The sequence below is a fragment of the Neofelis nebulosa genome, chromosome 13 (assembly GCF_028018385.1).
Source record: "Neofelis nebulosa isolate mNeoNeb1 chromosome 13, mNeoNeb1.pri, whole genome shotgun sequence".
In the NCBI taxonomy this organism is placed as follows: domain Eukaryota; kingdom Metazoa; phylum Chordata; class Mammalia; order Carnivora; family Felidae; genus Neofelis; species Neofelis nebulosa.
The window spans coordinates 38,957,398-38,982,839 of NC_080794.1; the positions used below are offsets into that span (position 1 = coordinate 38,957,398).

The 25,442-nt window shown below is 45.9% G+C and overlaps 2 protein-coding genes across 3 annotated transcripts in view; one reads left to right on the plus strand and one right to left on the minus strand.

The window, feature by feature from the left end:
• CAMK2G (calcium/calmodulin dependent protein kinase II gamma) overlaps window positions 1-21,523 on the minus strand; it is an 87,238-nt gene extending 65,715 nt beyond the window's left edge. Inside the window, exon 1 of the mRNA XM_058698375.1 lies at window positions 21,412-21,523. Coding sequence (XP_058554358.1) covers window positions 21,412-21,437 — 26 coding nt within the window. The 5' untranslated portion in view covers window positions 21,438-21,523. The remainder of the gene's footprint in view (window positions 1-21,411) is intronic.
• Window positions 19,780-24,813, plus strand: PLAU (plasminogen activator, urokinase). 2 transcript variants are annotated; one of them, XM_058698385.1, is made up of 11 exons: window positions 19,780-19,908; window positions 20,221-20,307; window positions 20,760-20,793; window positions 20,946-21,053; window positions 21,371-21,545; window positions 21,734-21,825; window positions 22,009-22,276; window positions 22,493-22,641; window positions 23,232-23,372; window positions 23,722-23,870; window positions 24,545-24,813. In XM_058698385.1, the coding sequence occupies exons 2-11, from the start codon at window positions 20,251-20,253 to the stop codon at window positions 24,719-24,721; spliced, it is 1,350 nt and encodes a 449-aa protein (XP_058554368.1). In that variant the 5' UTR covers window positions 19,780-19,908; window positions 20,221-20,250; the 3' UTR covers window positions 24,722-24,813. The 2 variants fall into 2 exon arrangements, with proteins under 2 accessions (XP_058554368.1, XP_058554369.1); XM_058698386.1 differs by having other exon boundaries at window positions 22,033-22,276.
• Window positions 24,814-25,442: the final 629 nt, after the last annotated feature.

A 25,442-nucleotide genomic window follows, 5' to 3' on the forward strand; every position in this document is an offset into this window, starting at 1 on the left:
GGCTCAGAGGCCCATGTGCTCAACATTCCTGAGAAGCAGCTTCTGAGTCAGAGCCCCAGAAACAGCTGAGGCAGCTTCAGGCTGGAGTCTTGGCTCTCTTTTCCCCTTTTCTGTCCAAAAGCAACTCCCTCCCTAGCTATTTGGATGTGACCAGAAACCCAAGCAGGGCTGTGGGGTAGTAGCCTGGCTCAGCCAGTCTATAAAATTTATTTGGTCCCTGAATCCCCTTTGAGACTGTGGCCCTTAGGTAAAGGTGTATGCCCAATGCCACCTATGCCAGGAAGTCCAAGGGGTGAGGAAGACTCACCCATGCCTACAAGTCAAAGCTCCCCATGTGGCCATTGTTGGGCTGCCTCTGGGAAGGGGTCGTAACTAGGACTTGGCTTGAGTTAAGACAGCAGCATTCCCCAGGCAGTGTGCCAGCACCTCCTTACTGCCTGGGCGTGGGGCCCAGGACATGCCAGGGCAATGCCAGAGAGCTGACTCAGGGGGCGGCATAAGGGGAACAGAAAAACCTTCGCACCCACCAGCTAGGAGAGGAGAGGAAGCTGCCCTGAGGCCTGCTGTGATTGCCCTATAGTGTAGACCACCAACAGGTTGTGTGGGTGGGTCTGTTTCTCAGCCACTGATCCATGAAGTGCCACATTTCCTGGGGCCACCAGCAGAAGGCCAAGGCTCTCCCACTTTCCCTGAGTTCCTCTCTTCCTACGAAGACCTCTAGATGTGCAAATCTAGGTTCCCAAACCCCTTTCTGCGATTGATTCAGGCCCCACCATTGTCACTTTCTTAAGACTGTGATCTTGGGCAGGTCACTTACTTTGACTTTTGTGAGTCTCAGATTCCTTCTATTTAAGGTGGGATGGGTAAGACCTGCTTGTCCATAGGACTGCAGTAAGGATCAAATAAGATCACATCTATGAAGGTAATGTATATACTCTAAAGTACATTTATAAGCAGGTATTATTAATTGTCATGGTTATTCCCAAGATGGGAATGATAGCTGCTAGCCCTTGAAACTCAAGGTCCTCCTCTTTGCCTATTTCGTCAGACAAGTAGCTCTGAAGCCAGTGCTGGAATCCTAACCCAGTCCTGGGCCTCAGAAGAAGCTTTTCTGCCTGGTGCTATGGTGCCAACTCAGGGAAGCAACCTCCACCAGCCCAGCTCTGTTAAACCGGTTCTTTCTCTTCTAATCAGACTCCTCCAGTCCAGTTTGCCTGCAGTGATGACAAAGGAACCTAAAATAGCACAGGCTCTGCAAACACCGCTGGAGATGGCTTGGGGCATAAGGTGTTGCCTGTCACCCGTGGGCCTGTCTGGGCATCCCAGCCAGGTGTAGCCCTCTACCCTCCAGGGCCTGGTGTGTCTTCCTCTATGCAGCAGAGGATGACAGTGCCTCCTGTCAGCACTTTAGGTGGCTGAATTGGATGACTACTAGAAAGTTGGCTTGGCTAGAGGTGCCAGTGTGGGGAGGGGGACTCACAGCTCTCCCCATCCCCCACTGACTCCTCGAACACATACTCTGGGGGCCCCTCCTTGCACCAAGAGGCCAGGTGAACTGGGCTCAGATCATGCAGAATAGCAGCTGTCTTGCAGTTTTCGGAAGGGTTGCTGACTGGGAACCAAGAGAGTCTCACTCTGAGGACCCTGCAGCTGCAGGCCCTGGCTTGCCACTCTTGCTGCAGAACCAGTTTGGTACAGGCAGCTGCTGGGTCTGCCTCTGCTCTGAGACTTCGCATAGGACGTTTGTGTAACTCAGGTGGGAGCCATAGCTGCTAGCTGCGAGGGGGCTTGCAGCAGGGAACCATGGGCAGGAGCTGCCAACCTTGCAGTAGCATTCATTATTGCTGAGGCCTCTCTAATTCCCCATATTTTAAGCAGTCATTTTCCCACAGCACTAGTCTCACTCTTAGAATTTTCTCATCAGACTCTTCCTTAAGCACTTTTTCTTGACATGTGTATTCCTTTCCTGGGTGATTGCTATAAGAAAGATGAAGTCTTAGTTAATGTCAGGAATCCTAAACTTATGTCTGTTGGCCAAATCCAGCCCTTAAACCTGTTTTTTTTTGTTGACTTGCATAATTTCAATTGGGAAGTTTTAACATTAAAAAAATCCAGATTTCAGACATTTCTTAACATTTTGTGTCCTATGTAGGTTTCTCCCAGAACAAGTCTTCAGTTGCAAGTAGTTTATTTGGAAGGTGATCCTAGGAAACTCTAGTTAGGGAGTGAGGGAGTCAGACAGGGAAGGGATGGTAGAAGGGCAAGGTTACCCAGGAAGTTACCATATGGGCATCTGGAGCTTACTTATGCTGGGACATTCGGGGAACCAGTGTAGAACACGCGTCTCACAGTTGTCTCACCTGAGAGGCAAAGGCATTAGCATATTTATCCACCAAAACCAGCAGTTATTGGCTGGGAGCTGCTACAGTGTGGGGGAGAAGGGACAATGGTGGTGTTAATGCATAAGGAACATCCAGCCTGTTGTACAGCAGAGAAGAGTGGGCTCCAAAAGCCAGAAGACACTGGAACTGACAGCATCTGCCACAATATGGAAGATTTAGCAAAACTGCTCCTCAGTTCTCACTTGGCAACAATTGGCAGGAGCTCGATGGCAGGTGCCCCTTTAAACAAGATAAGAGCTCTCCTTTCTGCCATAGTCGTTCCACTCCCTTCCCCACGTTGTCCTACACTCAGCCTGCTTTACTCTTTATGTTACCTACTTAGCCTCTGGGGTGTTGGCATTTGTGACCTCTGGTGTATGTCTAGTTATAGCTGTGAGTCCCACTGACTCTGTTTCCAATAACTTCTTAGTCTTCTTTGCATCTCACAGGGCAGCTAGCCCAGTGATTCCAAAAGATGTTGACTGATTACTTCTGTTTCTCTAGCCCTGTACTCTGAATTATTTAATTCTCTGAATTTCAGACCATCTTCCTTCTCTGCTTCCGAGTGTGTAGAGTAGGTCTTCACTTTGTGGACTGGCTTGGGGAGGCCCTTTCTTATCTTTTTAACATCAACCTAATTGGCTTTCAGTTTCTAAGACGCATGAAGCTCCTTCCTGCCTCATGTCAATATCCCTGCCTGAAAAGTTCTTTTTTTTCCTTTATGACAGGCTAACTCATATTCATCCTCTAGGACTAAGTGTCACCTCCTCAGTGGAACCTTCCATATCATTCAGTCCCTTACGAGGGTTATGTCCCTCTACTATACATTGTCACAGTGCACTGTATTCCTCCTTAACATATTTATAATAATAATTACATATATATTGGTATAATTTGTATTTACACTGGAGTTCCCTCATTAATGCAGTTATCTTATGCAAACCCGACTATACACACTCAACTGAAAGAGAAAGAAACAAAGAAATTCCTTTATTTAAAGCATGCTCTTCCCTCAAAGCCAGATCTGGACATCTACTGTCTCAGGTGATACCTGAAATGCTAAGAGAAATAGCTGTTATTTCTTGGTTTTTGTGCTTCTAAATGACAAAGTCCTGGTGACTTAACATATTTTCAGGAGTAATTTTGCAATCTTTGGGGCGTCTAGGTGGCTCAGTCAGTTAAGTGTCCAACTCTTGATTTCGAGTCAGGTCATGAACTCACGGTTTGTGAGTTCGAGCCCCCTGTCCGGCTTTGAGCTAACAGTGAAGAGCCTGCTTGGGATTCTCTCTCTCCCTCTCTTTCTCTGCCCCTCTCCTGCTCGTGCTTGCTCACTCTCTTGCTCTCTCTCTCAAAATAAATAAATAAACTCAAAAAAAGAATAATTTTGCAATCTTTGCCTTTGAACTGATTTTAGAAACTGCCTCCACTCACTAACACACACAAATATAGAAGATTGAAATTTCAACTGCATTATCTGCCTCTCCGTCTAGACTGAAGCTCCATGAGGACAGACAACATTCTTGCCTCCATCATTCTTGCATCCTCAGGATCTGGCAAAGTGCTGGACACATAGTGAGTATCCAATAAATCTTTGTTGAATGGATGATGATGGGTAGGTAGGTGGTGGATGATGGAAGATGTGGAGGGATGATGAGAGCCGTGAGGACCAGCGCTGTGCAGGACACGCCTGGAGAAGGGATGGTACTTAATATGACAGCTCATTAGGGGGAGAAGGATGAAGGAGATGAGGTCACTGAACTACTGCAGTTGACTATCTGCCTAAAGGCCTACTCTTCTATAAGTCTCTCGGGATTTGTTAAGTCCTGCATTCTACTTTCCCCCAAACCAAATTCTCTGGATTAGTGCCTTATCCCAGGTAGTGCAGCCGCCTCTGAGTCACTGCACAGAACTGCTGTATCCCTCAGGGCTCAGACAGAGTGCACCATCCGGCCTGAATTCCTAGCCCAAACTAAAAACTCCACCCAACTCCCTACTGTGATCCTGCTCATGACTCCCTCCCTATTTTAGCCCAAAAGTTTATTTTGACCCCTAAGGCCAACACTCATCTTGATCAGTTTGTTTTTATTTTAAGTTTCTTTATCTATTTTGAGGATGGGGGAGAAGGGGCAGAGAGAAAGGGAGAGAGAGAGTCTCAAGCAGACTCCGTGCTGCTGATGCAGAGCCTACTTGAGGCTCTGGCTCACAAACCGTGAAATCATGACCTGAGCTAAAATCAAGAGTCAGCCGCCACCCAGGTGCCCTTATCATAATTGTTTTTTATAGCCCTCATGCCAATCCCATCCTTGATTCCCATCTTGACCCTAACCTTGGCCCTGAAATAGGCTTGCTTCTGATTCTGAGTACATTACATACATCCATGCTTTTTGGTTGTTGTTGTTATTTTAAAGCCTTTACAGATAGTATTTGATTTGAAATTTACAACTCTATGTAATCATCCCCATCTTATAAATGAGGAAACCAAGAGTATGGAAAATGCCCAAGGTCACACAGTTAATAAATTGAGGATCCCAGATCAGATTCAGGTCTTCCTGCTCTAAATCCAGGGTTACAGGCGTCTGGATTACTGAAGTTCCAGAATAAGGTTCCATTGCCCTTGGGGCAAAACAATCCTAGATAATCAAAGACCTCAGGGTACTAATAGTAGTGATAATAATAATAACCTTAACTCACTGAGCAATTTCTTTGTGACAAGCAAAGTGCTGAGAAGCTCTTTATACATGAGCTCATCTAATCCCCCCACCAAGGCTACAGAGCTCCATAGTTGCATTTGACAAGTGAAGAAACCATGGCTTTCAGAGGTTTAAGTAATTTGCCCAAGGACACATAGCTAGTAAGGGGCAAGACAGAATTCAGACTCAAGTCTCTCTGATTTTAAATGTAGCTCACTTCAATCTTTACAAAGAAATGGAATAGCAACAGGAAGCAGCTTGGAGCCTGGATCTTGCAACCATATACCCACCATACCTTTTGAGCCATGGTGCCAAATTCTAGAGTATTGTGTTTGATTACTAAAATTGGGTCAAAAATGAGTCAGGTCTTGGTAGGACTGACTCACTGTGGTGTCTGTCAGCTCTAAAAGGAGACAGGAAGCCTCAGAGGGCAACAGCCAGCAGACCACTGCAGAGTGGATGAAGGTCCCAGAAGCATCTACCACAAGCCCTGCAGTGGTTAAACATGGAAATCCACGTGCCTGCCAAAGAAAAGACCCAGACTTAAGACTCATTTTGAAAATTAAACCTGCCAAACCCCATTTCTTTCTCCATACTCAGCCCTATTCCCTAATAGGGCTCCATTTTGGTCAACTTCTCTGTCTTTCATCTCTGACTCTCACACTTTATCCTTCTCCTTCATGGGCAGGGCTCTTTGTCTCCCTCCAAGTCCCCATCCCCTCTCAGCTCATGACTCTGAATATCATTGCTGCCACCTTCCCATGTCCCATTTCTCTGAATCTTACTCTCAGTGCCTGGTAGATCCCCGTGTTATGGGATCCCCCCTCTTTTTTAGTAGAATATACATAACATAAAATGTACCATTTTAATTTCATTTATTCTTATTATGGTAAAATATGCATAATATTTACTTTTTTAACCATTTTAAGTGTACAGTTCAGTGGCATCAAGTACATTTACTTTGCTGTATGACCATCATCACTATTCATTTTCAGAACTTTTTCAACATTACAAACAGAAACTCTGTTCCCATTAACCAATAACTCTCCATCCCCTCTCTCCTCAACCCTGGTAACCTCTATTCTTAACTTCCTGTCTGTATGAATTTGCCTATTTTAAATACCTCACAGAGGTGGAATCATACAATCTGTGTCTGGCTTATTTCACTAAACATAAAATTTTCAGAGTTCCTTCATGTTGTAGTGTGTATCAGAATCTGATTCCTTTTTAAGGCCGAATAATATTCCGTTGTATGTATATGCCACATTTTGTTTTCCCATTTATCTGTTGGTGGACGGTTGGGTTGCTTCACCTTTTGACTTCACCTATTGTGAATAATGCTGCTGTGAACATGGTGTACAAGTCTCTTTTTGAGTCCCTGATTTCAATTCTTTTGGGTATATACCTAGGAATGGAATTGCTCAATCATATGGTAATTCTATGTTTAACTTTTTGAGGACCTGCCAAACTACTTTTCATAGTGGCTGCACCATTTTATATTCCAACCAGCAATGCACAAGGGTTTTAATCTCTCCACATCTTTGCCAACACTTATTATTTTCCACTTTTTTGATAACAGCCAAACAAATGGATATGAAGGGGTGTGTGAAATCTCTTTTGAATACAGTGTTCCAAGCATTCCTGATTCCCAGGGTCTGCTCCTCCCTCTGGACTCCCCATGCACCTCTCCTGACTGTGAGGGTTGGCATTTCCCTGTGGCAGAGAAACCATCATCACTGATGAGCAGTCACCACCCTTTTTTCTCCCTGTACTTTCTGGTCTTTCTTCCAAGTTCTGGCAAGCTGCTGCCCATCTCTCTGCCTTTTGCTTACGGAGAGTTGGACTGAGAAATAATACAGGCTTTGGGAAGAATACAAATTCAATATCATCAGGCCCACAATCTTCTGAGCTCTTTTATTCATATCGTCTTCCAGACCAGAGACCATAGGACTCCACGGGGACCAATTTTATGGCTTTGACCTGCCACTGACCTCAGAACTAGAACAGCATCCAGATCCTTAGGCAAAATTGTTTCTTGGTCTCATCGGAACCCAAGGGAACAGCTTATATTCTAGTTACAACGCCCGATCTATTTGCATCAAGTCCTTTCCTTTGCTGAGGCTCATATTTGGTGGTTTAGGTCTCCAAGACAGATCCTGGGTGTGGTGATTCACCTCCTGCATGAGCCTCATGACTCCTTCAGGGGAACTTGGAGACCTGGAATTTTGGTTGGGATTCCCAGTTCATGTTCCCAGAATCTAGACCCTCTGGGGCAACATTTGTTTGTACTGTTTAGTACTTACGTCCTCTCCATGGACTTCTGATGTCAAGAGTAAAGTGTGTCAAAACCGGCCCCCACGTTGTCATACGTTCTGGGCTTTGCTTCAGCCCAGTCCTTACCTGTTTGCTTAAATTAGGTGCCTGATGCAAATTTCTTTTTCTTCTTGTCTTTTCTGTCTTCCGTGAAAGCAGGTGGAAAAAAAACGTCCTGCATTTCACAAAAGAGGAGAGAACTATGGAGGGAAGTGATTCACCCTGGTGCACAGATGGACTCAGCAATGAAGCTGGGAATGGAACTCCATTCTCTGACTCTGAAACCACAGCCCTCACCATGGGCAGTCACCCTCTTCTTCAAGAAAAAGCTCTTGGCTTATGCTCCAAGATATGGCCTTTGTACTTGACAGGTGCCACTGGGATTGGATAGTGGGGCTCTCTACCCTCACTATTCCCACTCCAACCCATGAGACTATTGTATTGACCTTCAAATATGGATTTCGTGGTATAACCCTTGAAAGGAAATTTCTAAGGCTCTTTTTTTTTTAAGTTTATTTTTGAGAGAGAGAGAGAGAGAGAGAGAGAGTGAGAGCAGAGGTGGGGCAGAGAGAGAGGGAGAATCTTTTTTTTTTTCAATATATGAAATTTATCGTCAAATTGGTTTCCATACAATACCCAGTGCTCATCCCAAAAGGTGCCCTCCTCAATACCCATCACCGACCCTCCCCTCCCTCCCACCCCCCATCAACCCTCAGTTTGTTCTCAGTTTTTAAGAGTCTCTTATGCTTTGGCAAGACAGGGAGAATCTTGAGCAGGCCCCGTGCTGTCAGTGCAGAGCCCTATGTGGGACTCGAACTCACAAACTGTGAGATCATGACCTTTGCTGAAATCAGGAGTTGGACGCTTACCCGACTGAGCCACCCAGGCGCCCCCTTTCTAAGGCTCCTTCTAAAGCAAAACATATGACCTCGCAATTTTGGAAAAACAAAAGCTCCCGAAGAATAAGAATGGAGGCAGCTGTAGGGGCTCTCCTCTATTCCCTTGAATTGTCACTTCCCCTCTGGTGTCCTCTCATTTCATTTCTCCCTTCCGCTACTGCACCCAGCTCTGGGGGGTATCCTTCCCTCATTCCCTCCAGCCCAGGCCCATACACAATCTAGGTCACTCTCTTTTGCTTCTCTTGTTTCAATTGAGATTAGTAGGAACTTTCAGCTTTACTAAAAACCTTATATACATCCTTGTTTAAGAACTTATAGTGCCTTTCTGGAGTCTATGGTATCATGTGGTTTTTAAGAACTTTTACAACCAGAACTCATCCTACTTAGCTCTACTTTGTTCTCACTACTCGTCAGTGTAAACTCTTCTTAACTGCACCAGATTTCTCACTCTTGTATACACGTGTACACATGTATACACACAACCACACACATGCATACACACACCACAGTTAAGGACATATAAAATTTACTCTCTCTAAGATATACAATGTTTATTCCAGCTTCTGTCTTTTTCCAGGACTCTTGTTTGGAACTTCTTTTTTTCTCTGCTCTTACCAATCCATCATGACCCATCCCTTAAGATTTGTTCAGGCCTAGGAAATCTCTAACTTCAGTGTGCCTGTTCTCTACTTTTACTGTAGTTTTGGTCAGTGGTCAGACTGATGTTAACTTTTTTTTTTAAGCATTTTGACTTTAAATTTTTTTAGCTTGTTTATTCATTTTGAGAGAGAAAGAGAGCATGAGCAGAGGAAGGGGAGAGAGAGAGGGAGGGAAAGAGAAACCAAGGAGGCTCCCCACTGTCAGCACGTTGCCCAACGTGGGGCTTGAACTTACAAACTACAAGACCATGACCTGAGCTGAAACCAAGAGTCGGATGCTTAATCAACTGAGCCATCTATGCGTCCCGACCATTTTTTTTAATGATAGTAAAAACACATATAAAACTTACCATTTAACAATTTTTAAATGTACATTTCAGTACTATTAAGTATATTCCCTTTGTTGTGCAATAGATCTCCAGAACGTCATCTTGCAAAACTGAAGCTCTATACCTATTAAACAATAACTCCCCCATTCCCCCTTCCTCCTAACCCCTGGTAATTCGCATTCTCCATTTCTATGAATTTGACTACTTTGGATACCTCTGTATCTAAAGATATATGTAGAATCACGCAGTATTTGCCTTTTTTGTTCGTTTGTTTTTGGACTGGCTTATTTCATTTGGCATAATGTTCCCAAGATTCATCCATGTTGTAGCATGTGATAAGATTTCCTTCCTTTTTAAGACTGACTAATTTCCATTATATGTATATACCACATTTTGCTTATCCATTCATGTCAGTGGACATTTAGGTTGCTTCTACCTCTTGGCTATTGTGAATAGTACTGCTATGACGTGAATGTACAAATATCCCTTTGAGACCCTGCTTTCAATTCTTTTGTATGTATACCCCGAACTGGTATTGCTGGATCATATGGTTGTTCTATGTTTAATTTTTTGAGGAACTGCCATACTGTTTTCCATGGTGGCTGCACCATTTTACAATCTCACTAGCAGTGGAAAAGTGTTCCCATTTTTCTACATCTTGCCAATGCTTGTTCTTTTCTTTTTTCTTTTCCTTTTTTTTTTTTTTACAGTAACCATCTTGTTTAATAGCATTTTAATTGTTTCATATATATGCATTTTGTCTTCCTTACCAGATTTAAACTTCTTCAGGACACAGATCACGTATGTTCTGTGTGCTCTTAGGGTCTAGCCCAGCACTAGGTACACATTAGGTATTTGAAAGTAATTTTTGGTTGATTGTATGAAATTAACAGCTTGAGTTGAACTTAATTCTTTTATTTTTGAACTTGGGCTGGAATTTGCTTTCGAAATAGAATAAGCTGACTGCCATGACATAGACTGAATAAATCCTAGGACACTATGCCATGGAGCAGAGAGTCTGTTCAGGGAGAATGTCACTGTTATTTCCTTGTTGACCAAAAATGCAAACTTTGTGGTTATCCCACAAGCTGCTGGGCCCACTGTTTCTGAGGGTGGTTCCTACCCTCCCTGCAGAGGGAGAATGCTCTGGAAACCCAGTTTTACTTAGAAGATCCTAGGGGGAAAAATTAAAAAGCTCAGAAGGGTGCCAGCACAAGAACTGTGAGGAACTATCACAGATGGAAAGTAAGTACAGATATTCTCAATTCTGCTATCTTCTCACCTCTACCCAGTTTCTCCCAATTTTCCTGAACCTTAGGGAACCAAATTCTCATCCACTGCTGTGACTTTCAGGGTTACTCTCATTCCCCAAATTCTTTCAATTTCTGTACAGAAAAGTCCCTCCATTAGCCAAACATCTGACATTTTTAAAATGGAATTATCACTAAGATCTAAAAAAAGAACAAGTACAAAAGTGCCGAAGCAATTAGCTTTTTTGAGAACAGATTCTTCAGGAAAGTCGCCTCAGGGTAGCTGGGTTTGCACAAGACTCTCAGGTGTACATTCCCTTCTTGATTCATCCCTGTCTGAGAAATTCTACGCAAAAGTTGGCCTTCCAGCCCTGGATCTTTCCCACTTCTATACTGGTCCTTATTTCAAAGGAAAGGGTTGGAGTAGAAGACATAGGAAATAGAAAGTTTGTGACTTAACTGGGTATTCCCACATAAAAAAGTAAACCAACAGTCCCAATTATGCATTAACTGACATTTTCCCCAAATTGTTTAATGGTAAGAATCTTCTAAGATGCATATTAGGATTCAGATTCCTAGGCCCCATCCTGGACCCAATGAATTAGAATTTCCCCAGAAGTAACCTGACATTCTGTATTGTTTAAACCTTTAAGTCAGGTGATTCTTATCATCAGACAAGGTTAGATAACATAACAGGGAATATTTTTTTTTAGTTTTTTATTTTAGAGAAAGAGAAAGAGAGCACAAGTGGGGAAAACAGACAGAAAGAGAAAGAGAATCCCATGGGGCTTGAGCCCATGACTCTGGAATCATGACCTGAGCCAAAATCAAAAGTCAGACACTCAGCCAACTGAGCCACCTAGACGTCCCAGTGAATGTTTATTATTACAATCTCCTGGGCACCTATTCAACAGGGTGCATTGTTTCCCTTGGGAAGGGTAAAGCAACAACACTATCGTAGTGATAATCAGCACAAGTTTTGGAGTGAGAAACTGAGGTTTGACTTGCCAGGTATCAGCTTAGCTTTGTAACTTTAACTTCTCAGAGCCTTGGTTTCCTTATCCATAATTGCATCTCCCTCATTGAGGATTAAATAGGATAGTGCACATGAAGCTGTTACCCAATGCTTGCTAAATAAAATGCACACTCAGTAAATAGAAGCTATTGTTATTTCCCTACAGAAGAACTCTTGGGCATCCCCATTACTTAATATGGTTGAATAATGGTTGCAAAAAGGGAAGACTGGCCATAGATGGTTCCAGAGATCCACTTAGATATAATAAACATAGCCAGAAGACCCAGTGATCACTTCTTTGACTAGACCCAGTTGTGGCTGGTTATATTAAATAAGAGGAAGAACATTTTTATTAAAGTCTGGCTGAAGCTAGGTAGTCAGGAACCAATGCAGACAAGACTTGGACAGCTGGGGCTACCCCAGGATAGCATCCGTAGTTAGAAGTGGGAAGATTCCCAGAAAAAAGGACAAGCACCCCCAAAACCCTCACCTTCTTGACAGAATGCATTACTGCCTCAGAGATAGTTCTCCACATTCTGGAATCAACCAGATGTGAGTATAAATCCCAAGTCTACCATTTACCTACCTATAGCGTGACCTTGGGTAAGCTGCTTCAACTCCATGAGCTTCAGTTTTCTCCTTCATAATGGTGAAAATAATAGTACCTTCTTTCTCATCAAAATAAAAAGCTTCAGGGGCACCTAGGTGGCTCAGTCAGTTGAGCGTCCGACTTCAGCTCAGGTCATGATCTCACAGTCTGTGGGTTCGAGCCCCGTGTTGGGCTCTGTACTGACAGCTCAGAGCCTGGAGCTTGCTTCGGATTCTGTGACTCCTTCTCTCTCTGCCCCTCCGCCTCTCACGCTCTGTTGCTCTTTGTCTCTCTCTCAAAAATAAATGAACATTAAAAAAACATTAAAAAATAAAAATAAAAAGCTTCTGCACAGCGAAGGAAACAATCAACAAAATTAAAAGGCAACTGACCAGATGGGAGAAGATATTTGCAAATGACATATCAGATAAAGGGTTAATATCTAAAATCTATAAAGAAATTATCAAACTCAATACCCCAAAAACAAATAATCCAGTGAAGAAATGGGCAAAAGACATGAATAGACACTTCTCCAAAGAAGACATTCAGATGGCCAATCGACACATGAAAAAAATGCTTAACGTCACTCATCATCAGAGAAATACAGATCAAAACCACAATGAGATACCACCTCACACCTATCAGAATGGCTAACATTAACAACTAAGGCAACAACAGATGTTGGCGAGGATGCAGAGAAAGAGATCGCTTTTGCACTGCGGGTGGGAATGCAAACTGGTACAGCCACTCTGAAAACAGTATGGAGGTTCCTCAAAAAATTAAAAGTAGAACTACCCTATGACCCAGCAATTGCACTACTAGGTATTTATTCAAGGGATATAGGTGTGCTGTTTCAAAGGGACACTTGCACCCCAATGTTTATAGCAGCACTATCAACAATAGCCAAAGTATGGAAAGAGCCCAAATGTCCATCGATGGATGAATGGATAAAGAAGATGTGGTGTGTATATATACAAAGGAGTATTACTCAGCAATCAAAAAGAATAAAATCTTGCCATTTACGACTATGTGGATAGAACTAGAGGGTATTATGCTAAAGGAAACTAGTCAGTCAGAGAAAGACAAATATCATATGACTTCACTACAGATGAACATAAGGGAAGGGAAGCAAAAATCATATAAAAACAGGGAGGGGGACAAAACATAAGAGACTCTTAAATATGGAGAACAAACAGAGGGTTACTGGAGGGATTATGGGAGGGGGGATAGGCTAAATGGGTAAGGGGCATTAAGGAATCTACTCATGAAATCATTGTTGCACTATATGCTAACTAACTTGGATGTAAATTAAAAAAAAAAAAGTACCTTCCTTAAAAGTTGTTAAGAATTTTAAGCAAATAAAAATTGGTTCCTATCATCTATTTTTAACAAAGGATAGATTATAACATCTCCTTGGGGGGAACAGCCTTCCTCTTCCTTTTTTTTTTTAATGACTTTTTTTTTTAAGTGTCTTTCTTTCTTTCTTTCTTTCTTTCTTTCTTTCTTTTTTTCTTTCTTTCTTTTTTTCTTTCTTTCTTTCTTTCTTTCTTCCTTTCTTTTAATAATCTCTACACCCAATGTAGGGCTTGAACTCATGACCTCAAGATCAAGAGTTGAATGCTCTTCCAACTTAGCCAGCTAGGCACCTCCAGCTCCACTTCCCACCATCCACTGCTTTAATTCTAGCTGCTGTCTTTAACTGCTGTCTTCTTTAACTGCTGTCACACTTCCCACCATCCACTGCTTTCAGAGTAAAGAGAAGCCTCCTGGTTAGACTACCTGCATGCTGTTTTTCCACTCACTCTGCAAACACACATATCTCAGGGGCTCCCTGCTGGGTCCCTGCTCCCTCCTCTCACAGACTTCCATACATTTCGTCCTGTGTGCCCTCTGAAAGGAAACTGACCTCCCCCCAGGGCTTGGCTGCCTCATCACACTAGTATCAATCACTGTTTGGAGAAAAGAAGCACCTTCAGAAGACAAAGAGACTGAGGGTGGGGATTGAGGGTGGTCAGGAAGGGAGGCGGTGAGGATTCAGAATAGGAGGGGAGAGGGTGGAAATGTGTCATGAGTTTCCTCAAAATCGGTGAATTCTGAATCTCATCATTTTCAGTGAATGAACTCAGATGATTCACTTCCCTTCATTAGCCCTCTATTTTCCTCTCTGTGTAATGGAAAGGGAAGTGCTTGCACTTGCTTTACAGAGAAGCATATAGAAATCATCTCGGGAGAGCCATGAGCACATGATATTATACATCGTATGGGCTATGGATGCTATGTTGGTTTTCTTCTGAGCAATGTTTTTTTAATATACTAGCTCCTGGCTTAATGTATTTCCTTAAACATCATCGACTTCTTGGTAGTACCCACCAGTTTCCAGTTTCCCTTTCCAGTCCTTTCTTCCCAGGTATCCCCTTACCTTCCAGTTAAGGAGCCATTGCCATCCAGCACAGTAACTTAAGCAGAATTTCTAGGATCTAGCTTTAGTTCTTGGAGGTGACTCAGAATCTACGTCTAGAAAGCCGTGACCAACACTCCTTTAAGGTCACAAGTTCCTGATTTAGGAAGTTAAAGACAGATTTGGGTTAAAGATGAAGAAAAATTTGGCCAAGGCTCAAAATATTCACGCAGAGATCTGAGCTAATTGACTTCAGCGGGGTAGGAATTGGAACAGAAATTGTGAGGCGTAAAGGGTGAGAAAGAGTAGGGGTCAGAGTCTGAACTGGAGGGACCAACGTGGCCTCTCTGTTCAGGGCATTACTGACGACAGACTATAACCTCAGGATGCAGCCCCTGGGCTCTTTGCTTTCCATGAGTAAGGAAGCAAGTATGTGGCTTCCTCTGCCCCACTCTTTCCACAGGCTGCTGGGGGCCTAGCGGTTCCAGAAGCTCCCCTATCATGTTTCAGTGCATACTGTGACAACAGCGTCTTTTCCCTTAGCTCTAAACACACGTGGGAGTCCTCAGACCCAGGGAAGCTATGTGACTGGCATTCAGTGCCTCCTTCCCAGAACTGCAGAGGAATCTGTCTGCCCTGGGTGTAGGGGAAAAAGAGAGGAGCTTCAGGCCACAGACAGCAGAGAAGTGGGGGAGGGAATGGGAGTCAGGGCTATAGAGGGTGAATAGCACATGCAGCTGGCCAGCTGCTGGGAACTATTGGCTAAGGACACGGTATCCCCACTTAACTGGAATCCTGGGACAGACTCCAGAGAATTGCTGGTCTTCTGGCCCAGTACAGCCATAGTCAGGAAGGCAAGGCAAGCACTCAGGGTAGGAATTGTAGTTTACAAAGTTCATCCCTCTATCTCTAGTATCCAGAACTGTCCTTGGCATTGGGTCCATAAATAAAGGAATGAACAAACACTTCCACACACACAAGCATGATCTCATTCAATCTGCAAAGTGAGGAACAGGCAGAGCAGGCATTGCCTCATTTTGCAGCTAGGAACTGAGATGAAGAGAGTTAAGTGTCTTGTCTGAAGTTATTCAGCCTGGATGTGGCAGACCTGAGGCTAGACGCTACTCTCTATGTAGTACCATGCTGAACATTCTTTTTTTATTATTATTATTTTCATTTTATTTATTTGAGAGAGAAGTGCAGAGGGAGAGAGAGGGGGAACCCCAAGCAGGCTCCACGCCCAGCTCAGAGCCCAACGCAGGCCGTGACCTGAGCCAAAACCAAGAGTCGGATGCTCAACTGACTGAGCCACCCAGTCACCGCCATGTTGAACATTTTTGGTACAGCAGACCAGGAATACATCCTGTGCCTTGATGTGAGCTTCCCTTTGGTTCCTGCTGGTCAGAAAATAGCCTTTTCAGGGGCCCAGTTTCCTGGACATAGTCTCAAGGCCAAGTTTGGACATCCTGGTTCTTCTTGCGCACCTGGCATCTGCCTGCTCTTTTATAAGAAGCTTTGGGAAAGGGGACCCCTTCATTAGTCTTTGTTGCCACATCTGACTTTGAAGTTTGGTCTTCTGAAACACAGAGGCGGGGGCAGGTGGTGTGACTCTGGGAGTCAGGAACAGAATGAAACCATATACATTATGCTCCTTATTCTCTTACCCTCGATAGAAACTTCAGATAGCCTAGACCACCAAGTTAGTTCTTAGAACTCGGGCAAGCAACGAACCCATACTACAGTGCAGACTTTCCAAGAACTAGGGGCCCATAGCCCAAGGAGAATTCTGGAAGGTGGTCCCAAAACCAGCAAGAGGGCTCCCCTGAGCTGGAACATTGTACATCATCTGACGCTCATCTTTGCAGCATTCTGTCTTATTCCCTTCTCCATGGAGGCAGTGAGGTATAGAACATGGGAATAAGGATCAGAAAACCTGGGTCCTAGTGCTGGCTTTGCCACTCATCAAGTGTGTATCTTTTCTCCACCTCATTTTCCTCATCTGCAAAATGGACACGATTTCCAGCTATGTCATAAGGCTGTTAAGAGTTTAGAGAGGAATAGTTTGGGGGCAACTAGGTGGTCAGTTGGTTAAATGTCTGACTCTTGATTTTGGCTCAGGTCATGATCTCATGGTTGTGAGGTCAAGCCCCATGCACCAGGCTCCGCACTAGGGGTGGAGCCTGCTTAAGATTCTTCCCCTCCCTCTATCCATCCTCTGCTCGCAGACACAGGCGTGCGCTCTCTTTCTCTCTCTCTCTCTCTCTCTCAAAAAAAAATTGTTTAAAACAAAAGAGGAATAGTTTGTGTCAAATTGCTTTTTAGCACAAGACAGAAACAATACCAGTACTATTTTTCACTGCAAGAAAGAGAGTAGGAAAACTTTCAGGGTGCCCCAAAGCTTTCTATTGCCACTTGTTTACTGATCCATTCCTCATAAAACACCTACATGAACAGGGCATGTACCCAGGGTTGAGGGAGAGACAAAGATGTTTAAGATGTGGTCTCTGCCCTTGAAGAATTGAAAAGACTAGCACAGGCTGTGCATCAAAAGACGGACACAGAGATTTCAGGGAGCATCAAAGATCATACAGTGGAAAGATAGTAAAGAGTTGGAGGCTCCAGGATTGTTCAACCAGGTGAAGGCACTGCAGGGGGAAGAAAAGGGAAGAAGTGTCACGCTGCATAACGGTCTCCAAGCCTCTTTGTCCAGGAGGAAATGAGGTCATCCTGCTCTCAAGAATCAGCATGACAGCCTCCAGCCAAGTAATCTGGAGTCATGAGAGCTGCTGGGGGTGCTCTGTGAATCATGACAGTGTGCTGGGAATTTCCTGATACCTAACCTAGTAGTTTCGGGGTAAGTCCTCAGGCTGCAACATCTCTGTTTACATTTTGATCACGTTTATTTGCAATTAATGGGTTCTAAATCCAAACAAAACATATTTCAGTTTTCTAGAGGAAGTAGCCAGGCCAGCTCTGAAGCCTCTAGCACCTGTGACTCAGTCCATTCCCTGAGAGCTGGCAGCTCAGCCGGACACAGAAAAACTCTCTCCAGAGGATGATGGGTCACCTTCCTCAGAAAGCTGAATGGTTAACTTGAACTTCCCCCAAGCAGAGGTTGGCATCTTGAGACCTCTGGCTGGAGCAGAGCAAAGAAGCTTTCCTCCTTCCTACTGGCATTCTCCCTGCCTTCCTCCTTCCCTTCTCAAGTGGATCCAGACCCAAGGTTCAGGTTTGCCAGGCAGCAAAATGTTGTAGGCCTAGGCAGAAAGAGGGACCAAGCCTGGGGCTTGGCTTTAGGATGCTAATGAGTTACAGGGACACAGCCCTCTTTCTTCCCATTAAGGGGACAGTCCCACTGGATAGAAGGAAGTCACCTCAAGCCATTCCTTCACGAAGGTGTTGGTTCCCAACACCAGGGGAAAGGGAAAGTGTTGACTGAACCTCAGAGTCCCTGCTGTGCTCCTTCAGCTATGCCTGAGAGATATGTGAATGTGCATGGCTATACAACTATGTATGCTTGCCTTCGGGCAGGTAAAGCGGGTGGAGTCCTTTACACGTGGCCTGTCTTTCTGGAGGCCAACCTTGTTTGATAAGCAATTATTTTATCTCATTAGAAACAAGGCTTTATGGTGAAGTCTAGAATACTAAATACATGTGCATTTTTTTAAAAGTTTATTTATTTTGAGAGAAAGAGAGTATGAGAGCAAGTGGGTGAGGGGCAGAGAGACAGGGAGAAAGAGAATCCCAAGCAGGCTCCACAATGTCAGGGTACAGCCTGATACGGGGCTCACCAACCGTCACCTCATGACCTGAGCCAACTGAGCATATGCATTTTTTAAAGTTTATTTATTTATTTTGAGAGACATAGGGGTGGGGGGAGGAGGAGGGGGAAGAGAGAATTTCAAGCAGGCTCCAAGCCCAGTGCAGAGCCCTATGAGGGGCTGGGACCCACCAACCGTGAGATCATGACCTGAGCCGAAGTGGGATGCTTAACCGACTGAGCCACCCAGGCACCCCAATACATATGTTTGTTTGTTTGTTTTAAATCTATGATTATGGGGCACCTGGGTGGCTCAGTCGGTTAAGTGTCCCACTCTTAGTTTCTTCGGCTCAGGTCATGATCTCACAGTTTTGTGATTCAAGCCCTATGTTGGGCTCTGTGCTGGAAGCAAGGAGCTTGCTTGGAATTCTCTGTCTCCTCTCTTTGGCCCTCCCCCCCCCCCCCCACTCATGCTGTCTCTCTCAAAATAAATTTTAAAAACTTAAAAAACACCTGTAATTATATTTTTGGAATGGGTGATATAAAGGTATGTTTTCAAAAGTTGAAACAGTACAAAAAGGCATAGAGTGAAAAACAAATCTCATTCTTGTCCTCCAGTTCCCCAGTTTCTCTCCTCAGATGTGAAAACAGAACTTCCTGCCCCTCCACAGCTTAGTGTCTACCTTAATAAGGCTTTACATTCTATTGTCTTTATTAACTGACTATACTCTGGCCCAGGCAAATAAAGGGATTGTTTGTTACAGGAAATTTTTGAAAGAATTATCAATACTTTAATAGAAAGCATCAACAGTTTGTGCCCTTAGACTTTGTTCTCACAACCCTATAATAATACATCGTGTGTGATCCTTATGCAATCCTTACCAAGCCCTCACTTTGAAAGGCTACCCTTAAGTTAAACCAAACTCTAAATTCTCAGTAAAATCCGATCTTGCCTACCCGCTGCTCCTGCCCTTAGGACGGTAAGCAATAAACTCAACTTTGTCTTATCCACTGGTTGTGTTGATGAATTTCGGGGAGCTGCTATTCAACAGCTCCTGTTAGCAGGAGTAAGCAAGCATGTGTCACGTGCATTTTCACGTTGAGAAACAGACTTAGCTCTCTGAGCTGCGGACTATGACCCCACACCCAGTAGTCCGAATCATTCTCCCAGGCGTTTGGGGCCCAAAGGTGTAAAGGCTGGAGAAGAGCTGTTTAGGGGATCTGGGGAGAGACATCAGAGCTGGACGGAGAGTCTCCCAAGAGCAATTCGGAGGCCCCATGCACTGGGATGGGGCCCAGGACAGGTGAATGGGAGGAGAGGGCGAGGAATTTAGATGCCTCTGTGTCTCTGTTTTCAGACCTCGCACGTCCCCTCCCCTGGGGACCGCGCAGCCCTCACTCTCAGACAAGGTTGAGGAAACACACTTCCCCAGGGAAGCGGAGAGAAGGGAGGGGTTGGGGAGATCCCAGGCTGGGGCGGGGCCAGGGCTGGGGCGGGTCCTGATATAGAGCCCGGCGGCGGGCTAGCAGCACAGCGCAACTGCTGGAGCCCCAGAGCCCCTCGGATTTCAGTGTCAACCTGTCCCTGCCGTCCCGGCGCCGAGTCCCTCCTGCCGCAGCCGCCGGTGAGTGCAGGCCACCCTAATTGCGCAGGGCTGCTCCTGCGGGTTTCCCTTCCCCCTACCCCGGCTGCCCCAGCGGCCCGGCTCCGCAGCAGCAGAGTCCGAGTCACCGCTCCCGTTGCCTGTGCATCCCCTTCGGGTGCCGGAACCCCTGAGCCTCCAGCGAGGAGAGGCGGCGGGGCCTGGGAAGCCTGGTCACCGCAGGCGCGCCTCTGGGGAGACCTTGGGATTTCTGTTCTGAACTGCGGTAACCCACCCGGCACGCCTTCTCTCTCCTCTGCTCCTTCCTCAAGTTGACTTCTCCCTCCTTTGTAGAGTGCTGTCTAGAGCCCCAGCCTGGCCACCATGAGAGTCCTGATGACATGCCTGCTCCTCTGTGTCCTGGTGGTGAGCGACTCCGAAGTAAGTGGCTTCCCCGCTTTGACTTATGGCGGCGGGAGGGGGCTTGGCAGGACTCCTGAACAGCGTCAGGGGAAGGAAGGAGAGCTGTACATAGGGAGCTGGGGTCCTCTGGATTCCATCCATCTACGGGGGGCTAGCCTCTCAGGAAAATAGGACAGGTGTGGCTGTGGGGGCCCTGAGAACCAAGGGAGTTCACACCTTCAGCCAAGGGAAGAAGAAACTGCAGAGACTGGCCTAGCTCTCTTGCACCCTAGCTTGCTTGGATCAATCCATTTCTCCCTGCTTGAAACCTATGATCTTCCATTTGAGGGCTAGTTAGATATGAACAAGGTGAGGAGAGAGGGAGCTGGAGGAAAAGGTGAGATTTGGCAGGAGGCCAGTTTATCTTTCCCCTTGGGTCCCAGGAGCATGGGACCTTTGATGAACTTTCCCCTCCCTCTCATCGTTTCCAGGGCAGCCATGAACTTCATCCAGTGTCTGATGCATGTGAGTATCCACCCCTTGCATAATATCTGGCCGTACAGACATCTTGGAAAAGCCTCAGGGGGCAGCCCCTCCCTGACCCTGTTGCAGGGCTGGCTCCCCCCTTGCCTCCTCCCCACACTCCTTGCTTACCCCTCCACCTCTGTGCTCTCCAGCAAACTGCGGCTGCCTGAATGGAGGAACATGTGTGTCCTACAAGTACTTCTCCAACATTCAGCGATGCAGCTGTCCAAAGGAATTCCAAGGAGAACACTGTGAGATAGGTATGGATATCCTGACTCTAACTGGGGAGTAGGGGATACCAGAGATTTGGGGACAGGGTGAGATGGGTGGGATGTCAGAGCAGGCAGGAGTTAAGGACTGGAGGTAGAGTGGAGGACATCTTGATCCCCATGTGATGTACACAGACACACTGTCTCATGAATCTGTGGCTGCACAAATGTGGGGTGGGGACGGAAGGAGATCCTTTCTAGTGTTTTCTGCCAGGTCTGAAATCATGCAAGGCCTGACAGGATCTCTAAAATGCCTGTCTGAATTTCTTCCTCTTTCTAATATCTCTCATCCTCACATTCTTCCTTAGATACATTGAAAACCTGCTATCAGGGGAATGGTCACTCTTACCGAGGGAAGGCCAACACCGACATCATGGGCCGGCCCTGCCTGGCCTGGAACTCTGCTGCCGTTCTTCTGAAACAGTACCATGCCCTCCGATCTGATGCCCTTCAGCTGGGCCTGGGGAAACACAATTATTGCAGGTGAGGTGGGGCAACAAAGACCCTCCCGTAGCCACACAGGAACCTTTGGTACCATCCTGTGTTTCAAGAGTACTGATCATAGTATGAGAAAAGCAAGGCCTCTGGCTGAGTTTTCCCTGGAGGGGGAGGAAATGTATTCTGGGTTGGAATGACACCCCCCCCCCCCATCTTCCCCTCTGTGTTACCAGGAACCCGGACAACCAGAGAAAGCCGTGGTGCTATGTGCAGGTTGGCTTAAACCAGCTTGTCCAACAGTGCATGGTGCACGACTGCTCTTTTGGTGAGTGTCACTGACCTATTTATGACAGTAGGGTGGAAGGGGACAGTCTCATACATCGCCTTATTCCATCAGGAGAGTTGAGGAGGGAGGTCTGCCCGACTTTGAAAAACTGGGAGGTCAAAGGACAAGAGAGGGACACTATCCTACTTGCCTCCCCAAGATATCCCTCTCTTTCTCCTCCAGGAAAACGTCCCCTGTCTCCTCCAGGAAAACGTCCCCTGTCTCCTCCAGGAAAAAGTCCCCTGTCTCCTCCAAAAACAGCAGAGTTTCAGTGTGGCCAGAAGGCTCTGAGGCCTCGCTTTAAGATTATTGGGGGAGAATTCACCACCATCGAGAACCAGCCTTGGTTTGCAGCCATCTATAGGAGGCACCGTGGAGGCTCTGTCACCTACTTGTGCGGAGGCAGCCTCATCAGTCCTTGCTGGGTGGTCAGCGCCACACATTGCTTCATGTACGTCCCTCTGTCTCTTCTCCCTGACCCTCCTACCTTACCCCAGACACATCCCATTCTCCTTCCCAGCAAAGGATTCCGCTTAAATTCTACCCCCTTAGCCCCTCTCCATGTGGCCCATGGCCTTGGGGACAAGTCATGCTCTGAGCTTGCTGTGGAGGGGAAGTGACAAGATCTCATGAGATCAGACTATCTAACAGGTCTCCCCTCCCACAGTAATAACCCGAAGAAGGAGGACTACATTGTCTACCTGGGTCGGTCAAAGCTTAACTCCGATACACTTGGGCAGATGAAGTTTGAAGTGGAAAATCTCATCTTGCATGAGGACTATAGTGCTGACACTCTTGCTCACCACAATGATATCGGTGAGTAGAAAACCCTTATCTGCCATAATGATGATGGTTGGAGGAAGAGGGGTCCAAAAAGAGAACCAAGTGGGAGGTTGAGGTTGTAGGGGAACTGAAAAGCCTACTTTATATAACAAAAGGACATATGTGAAGGGCCTGCTGCTCCTCTGCAGAGTCTTTAAATTTTCTAACATTTAGCCTCCTATGGATGGCAGTGACCCTGTGGGCATATGGCTTGGGCTGGGAGGCCCCTTCTTTTGTTGGATACAACCTCTGCCTGTCCCAGGATCTGCAACTTAGAGCATTGGGCTGAATTCAGCTCATCTACATCAACCAGAGCTGTTCACAGAAAACAACCATATGGCTGTATACAGCGGCTCTGGCTGGCCAAGCTCTTGTCGGCAGCTGTAACAAAGCCCTTGAGACATGGGACAGGGGAGACTTGTTTCAGGTAATAAGCTACAGGCAGACTTTCCAGGATGATCTCTGACCCTAACCGATTTAGGGATAGACAGCCAGTCCTTCAGCATTTGGAGGCGAAACATGGTGACCAACTAACCAGGTGGAGATCTTTCCCCCTGACCTCTCCTGCTTCCCTCCTCCCCCAGCCTTGCTGAAGATCAGATCCAACACAGGCCAGTGTGCACAGCCATCCAGGTCCATACAAACCATCTGTTTGCCCCCATCGTATGGTGATGCTCATTTTGGCACAAGCTGTGAGATCACTGGCTTTGGAAAAGAGAATACCAGTAAGTGACATTTGGGGCTGGCTGAGAGGGTTCTGAGGGAGTGTTGTAACCTGGAAGTGAACTCAACTTGATCAAGAGAGGACCGTAGAGATAGAGATGGGAGCATTGTGGAGGTAGCAGATGGGTCCAGGGATGGAGTAGGGAGCACTGTTTAGGGAGTAATCGGCCATAAAGGTAAATAGATGGGGGGGTGAGGGGCTATACATGGAGTAAAGGCTCAGATTTGGGTGGAAATGAATAAAGGTTTTCCCTGGTGAGGACACTTTTTGGTCCTCACTCCAGCAGAGAGTCCCAGTGGAAAGACTAGACATATACAGCTTAATGTAAACTTCTTGTTTCCTCCCTCCAGCTGACTATCTCTATCCAGAGCAGCTGAAAATGACTTCTGTGAAGCTGATTTCCTACCAGGAGTGTCAGCAGCCCCACTACTATGGCTCTGAAATCACCACCAAAATGCTGTGTGCTGCTGACCCACAATGGGAAACAGATTCCTGCCAGGTGAGAGTTCTAGCTTCTCTCCCTGTCACCCCCAAACCTCCCCAGGGCTCCTGGGCCTGTACCTGCCAGCTTTGGGGAGCCTCTGTGCAACCAAAGCCCCAAGAAGCCAGTATTAGGAGCTTAGGTCTTAGACAGTTTAAACTAACCCTTATATGTTTCCCAAACATTTGCTGTGAGCCTGGCTCTGTGCTAGACACTTTGCACTGGGGAGGGAAAGAAATAAGACCACAAGAAAGAGGAAAACAATAGAAAACAATACAACTCAGTGCTCAGGGTGTAGTATGAATTGTAAATGATTAGATGTTTGGGAGCAGAAGGTGAGTGCCAACTGGAGGGAAGGCTTTAAAGAGAATGTGACTCTGCAGGGATTTGAGGAGGTCTAGGGAAGAAAGGAAAATGTTCCAGTTGAAAGATACAAAAATGGGTGAACATGGCATAGTCCAGGATGGGGAGGAAAAGGATCTGAGAATGTAGATGGAATTGTGGCAGATAGCAGGGCTTTGAAAAACAAGCAGAGCATTTTAAACTTTATGTGGTAGAAAGTGGGGAGTCACTAAGGATTTTGACTCTAAGAAACTCCCTTCTCTCTCTCTTGCGTATGATTGGGTGATTGAATCAGATGGCCTCCTCCTCACTTCTCCCTGGGCTCACCTTTTGTGTCTTTGGCTTAACAGGGAGACTCTGGGGGCCCTCTGGTCTGCTCTATCCACGGCCGCCTGACTCTGACTGGGATTGTGAGCTGGGGCAGCGGATGTGCCATGAAGGACAAGCCGGGAGTCTACACAAGAGTCTCAGGCTTCCTGCCTTGGATCCAAAGGCACACTGGGGAGCAGAATGGCCTAGACCTCTGAGGCTCCCCAGGGAGCCAAGGGAAGAGAAGGGTACCACCCACTCCCATGCTGTCGTTTTTGCAGTAGAACCATCTGCATCAGCTATATATAAGGAAGAAACTGAGGAAGATAGGCTCTGCAGAGATGGTTTTGCATGTGCCGCCCGCCAGGGTGAGCAACAATAGCTTTATCCTTAGATACAGGCCTGGGTGCTGAGTGCCCAGATCCCCTGTGGCCAGGATGGAGGGCTGGTTCTGACCCAGGATGGTATTGACCAGTAGTTTGTCTTTTTCGGAACTAAAGCCTCCTGGAGTTAAAAATGCCATTTCCTGTGCACAGCTAGAAGGAGAGCCAGCTCCCCCAACAGTGGGCATTCATGAGGCCCACTGTTGGGGAAAGGAACAATTTCTCAATTAGGAAGTAAAACAGAACTGAGGTCTTTTGAGTGAGCTCGGCCACTGTGGAACAGTGGTTTGGGGAGTGGAGACACTAATGACTTAGGGAAGGGCTCTGACATTCCATGAATGTATCAGGAAATATTATATATGTGTATGTATGTTTGCATACCCGTGCACAGGCTGTGTCAGTGTGAATGAGTAACAGCTGGTATTCCTGTGTCTGACTGCAAGTCTAGATATTTCCCTAAACTGAATGGACTATGATGCCACATAGAATGGTCTGTCTGGAGAGGTCATGGACTCCTATGTCCTTTTGGTTCTCTCATGTGATGCCTATGAATGTA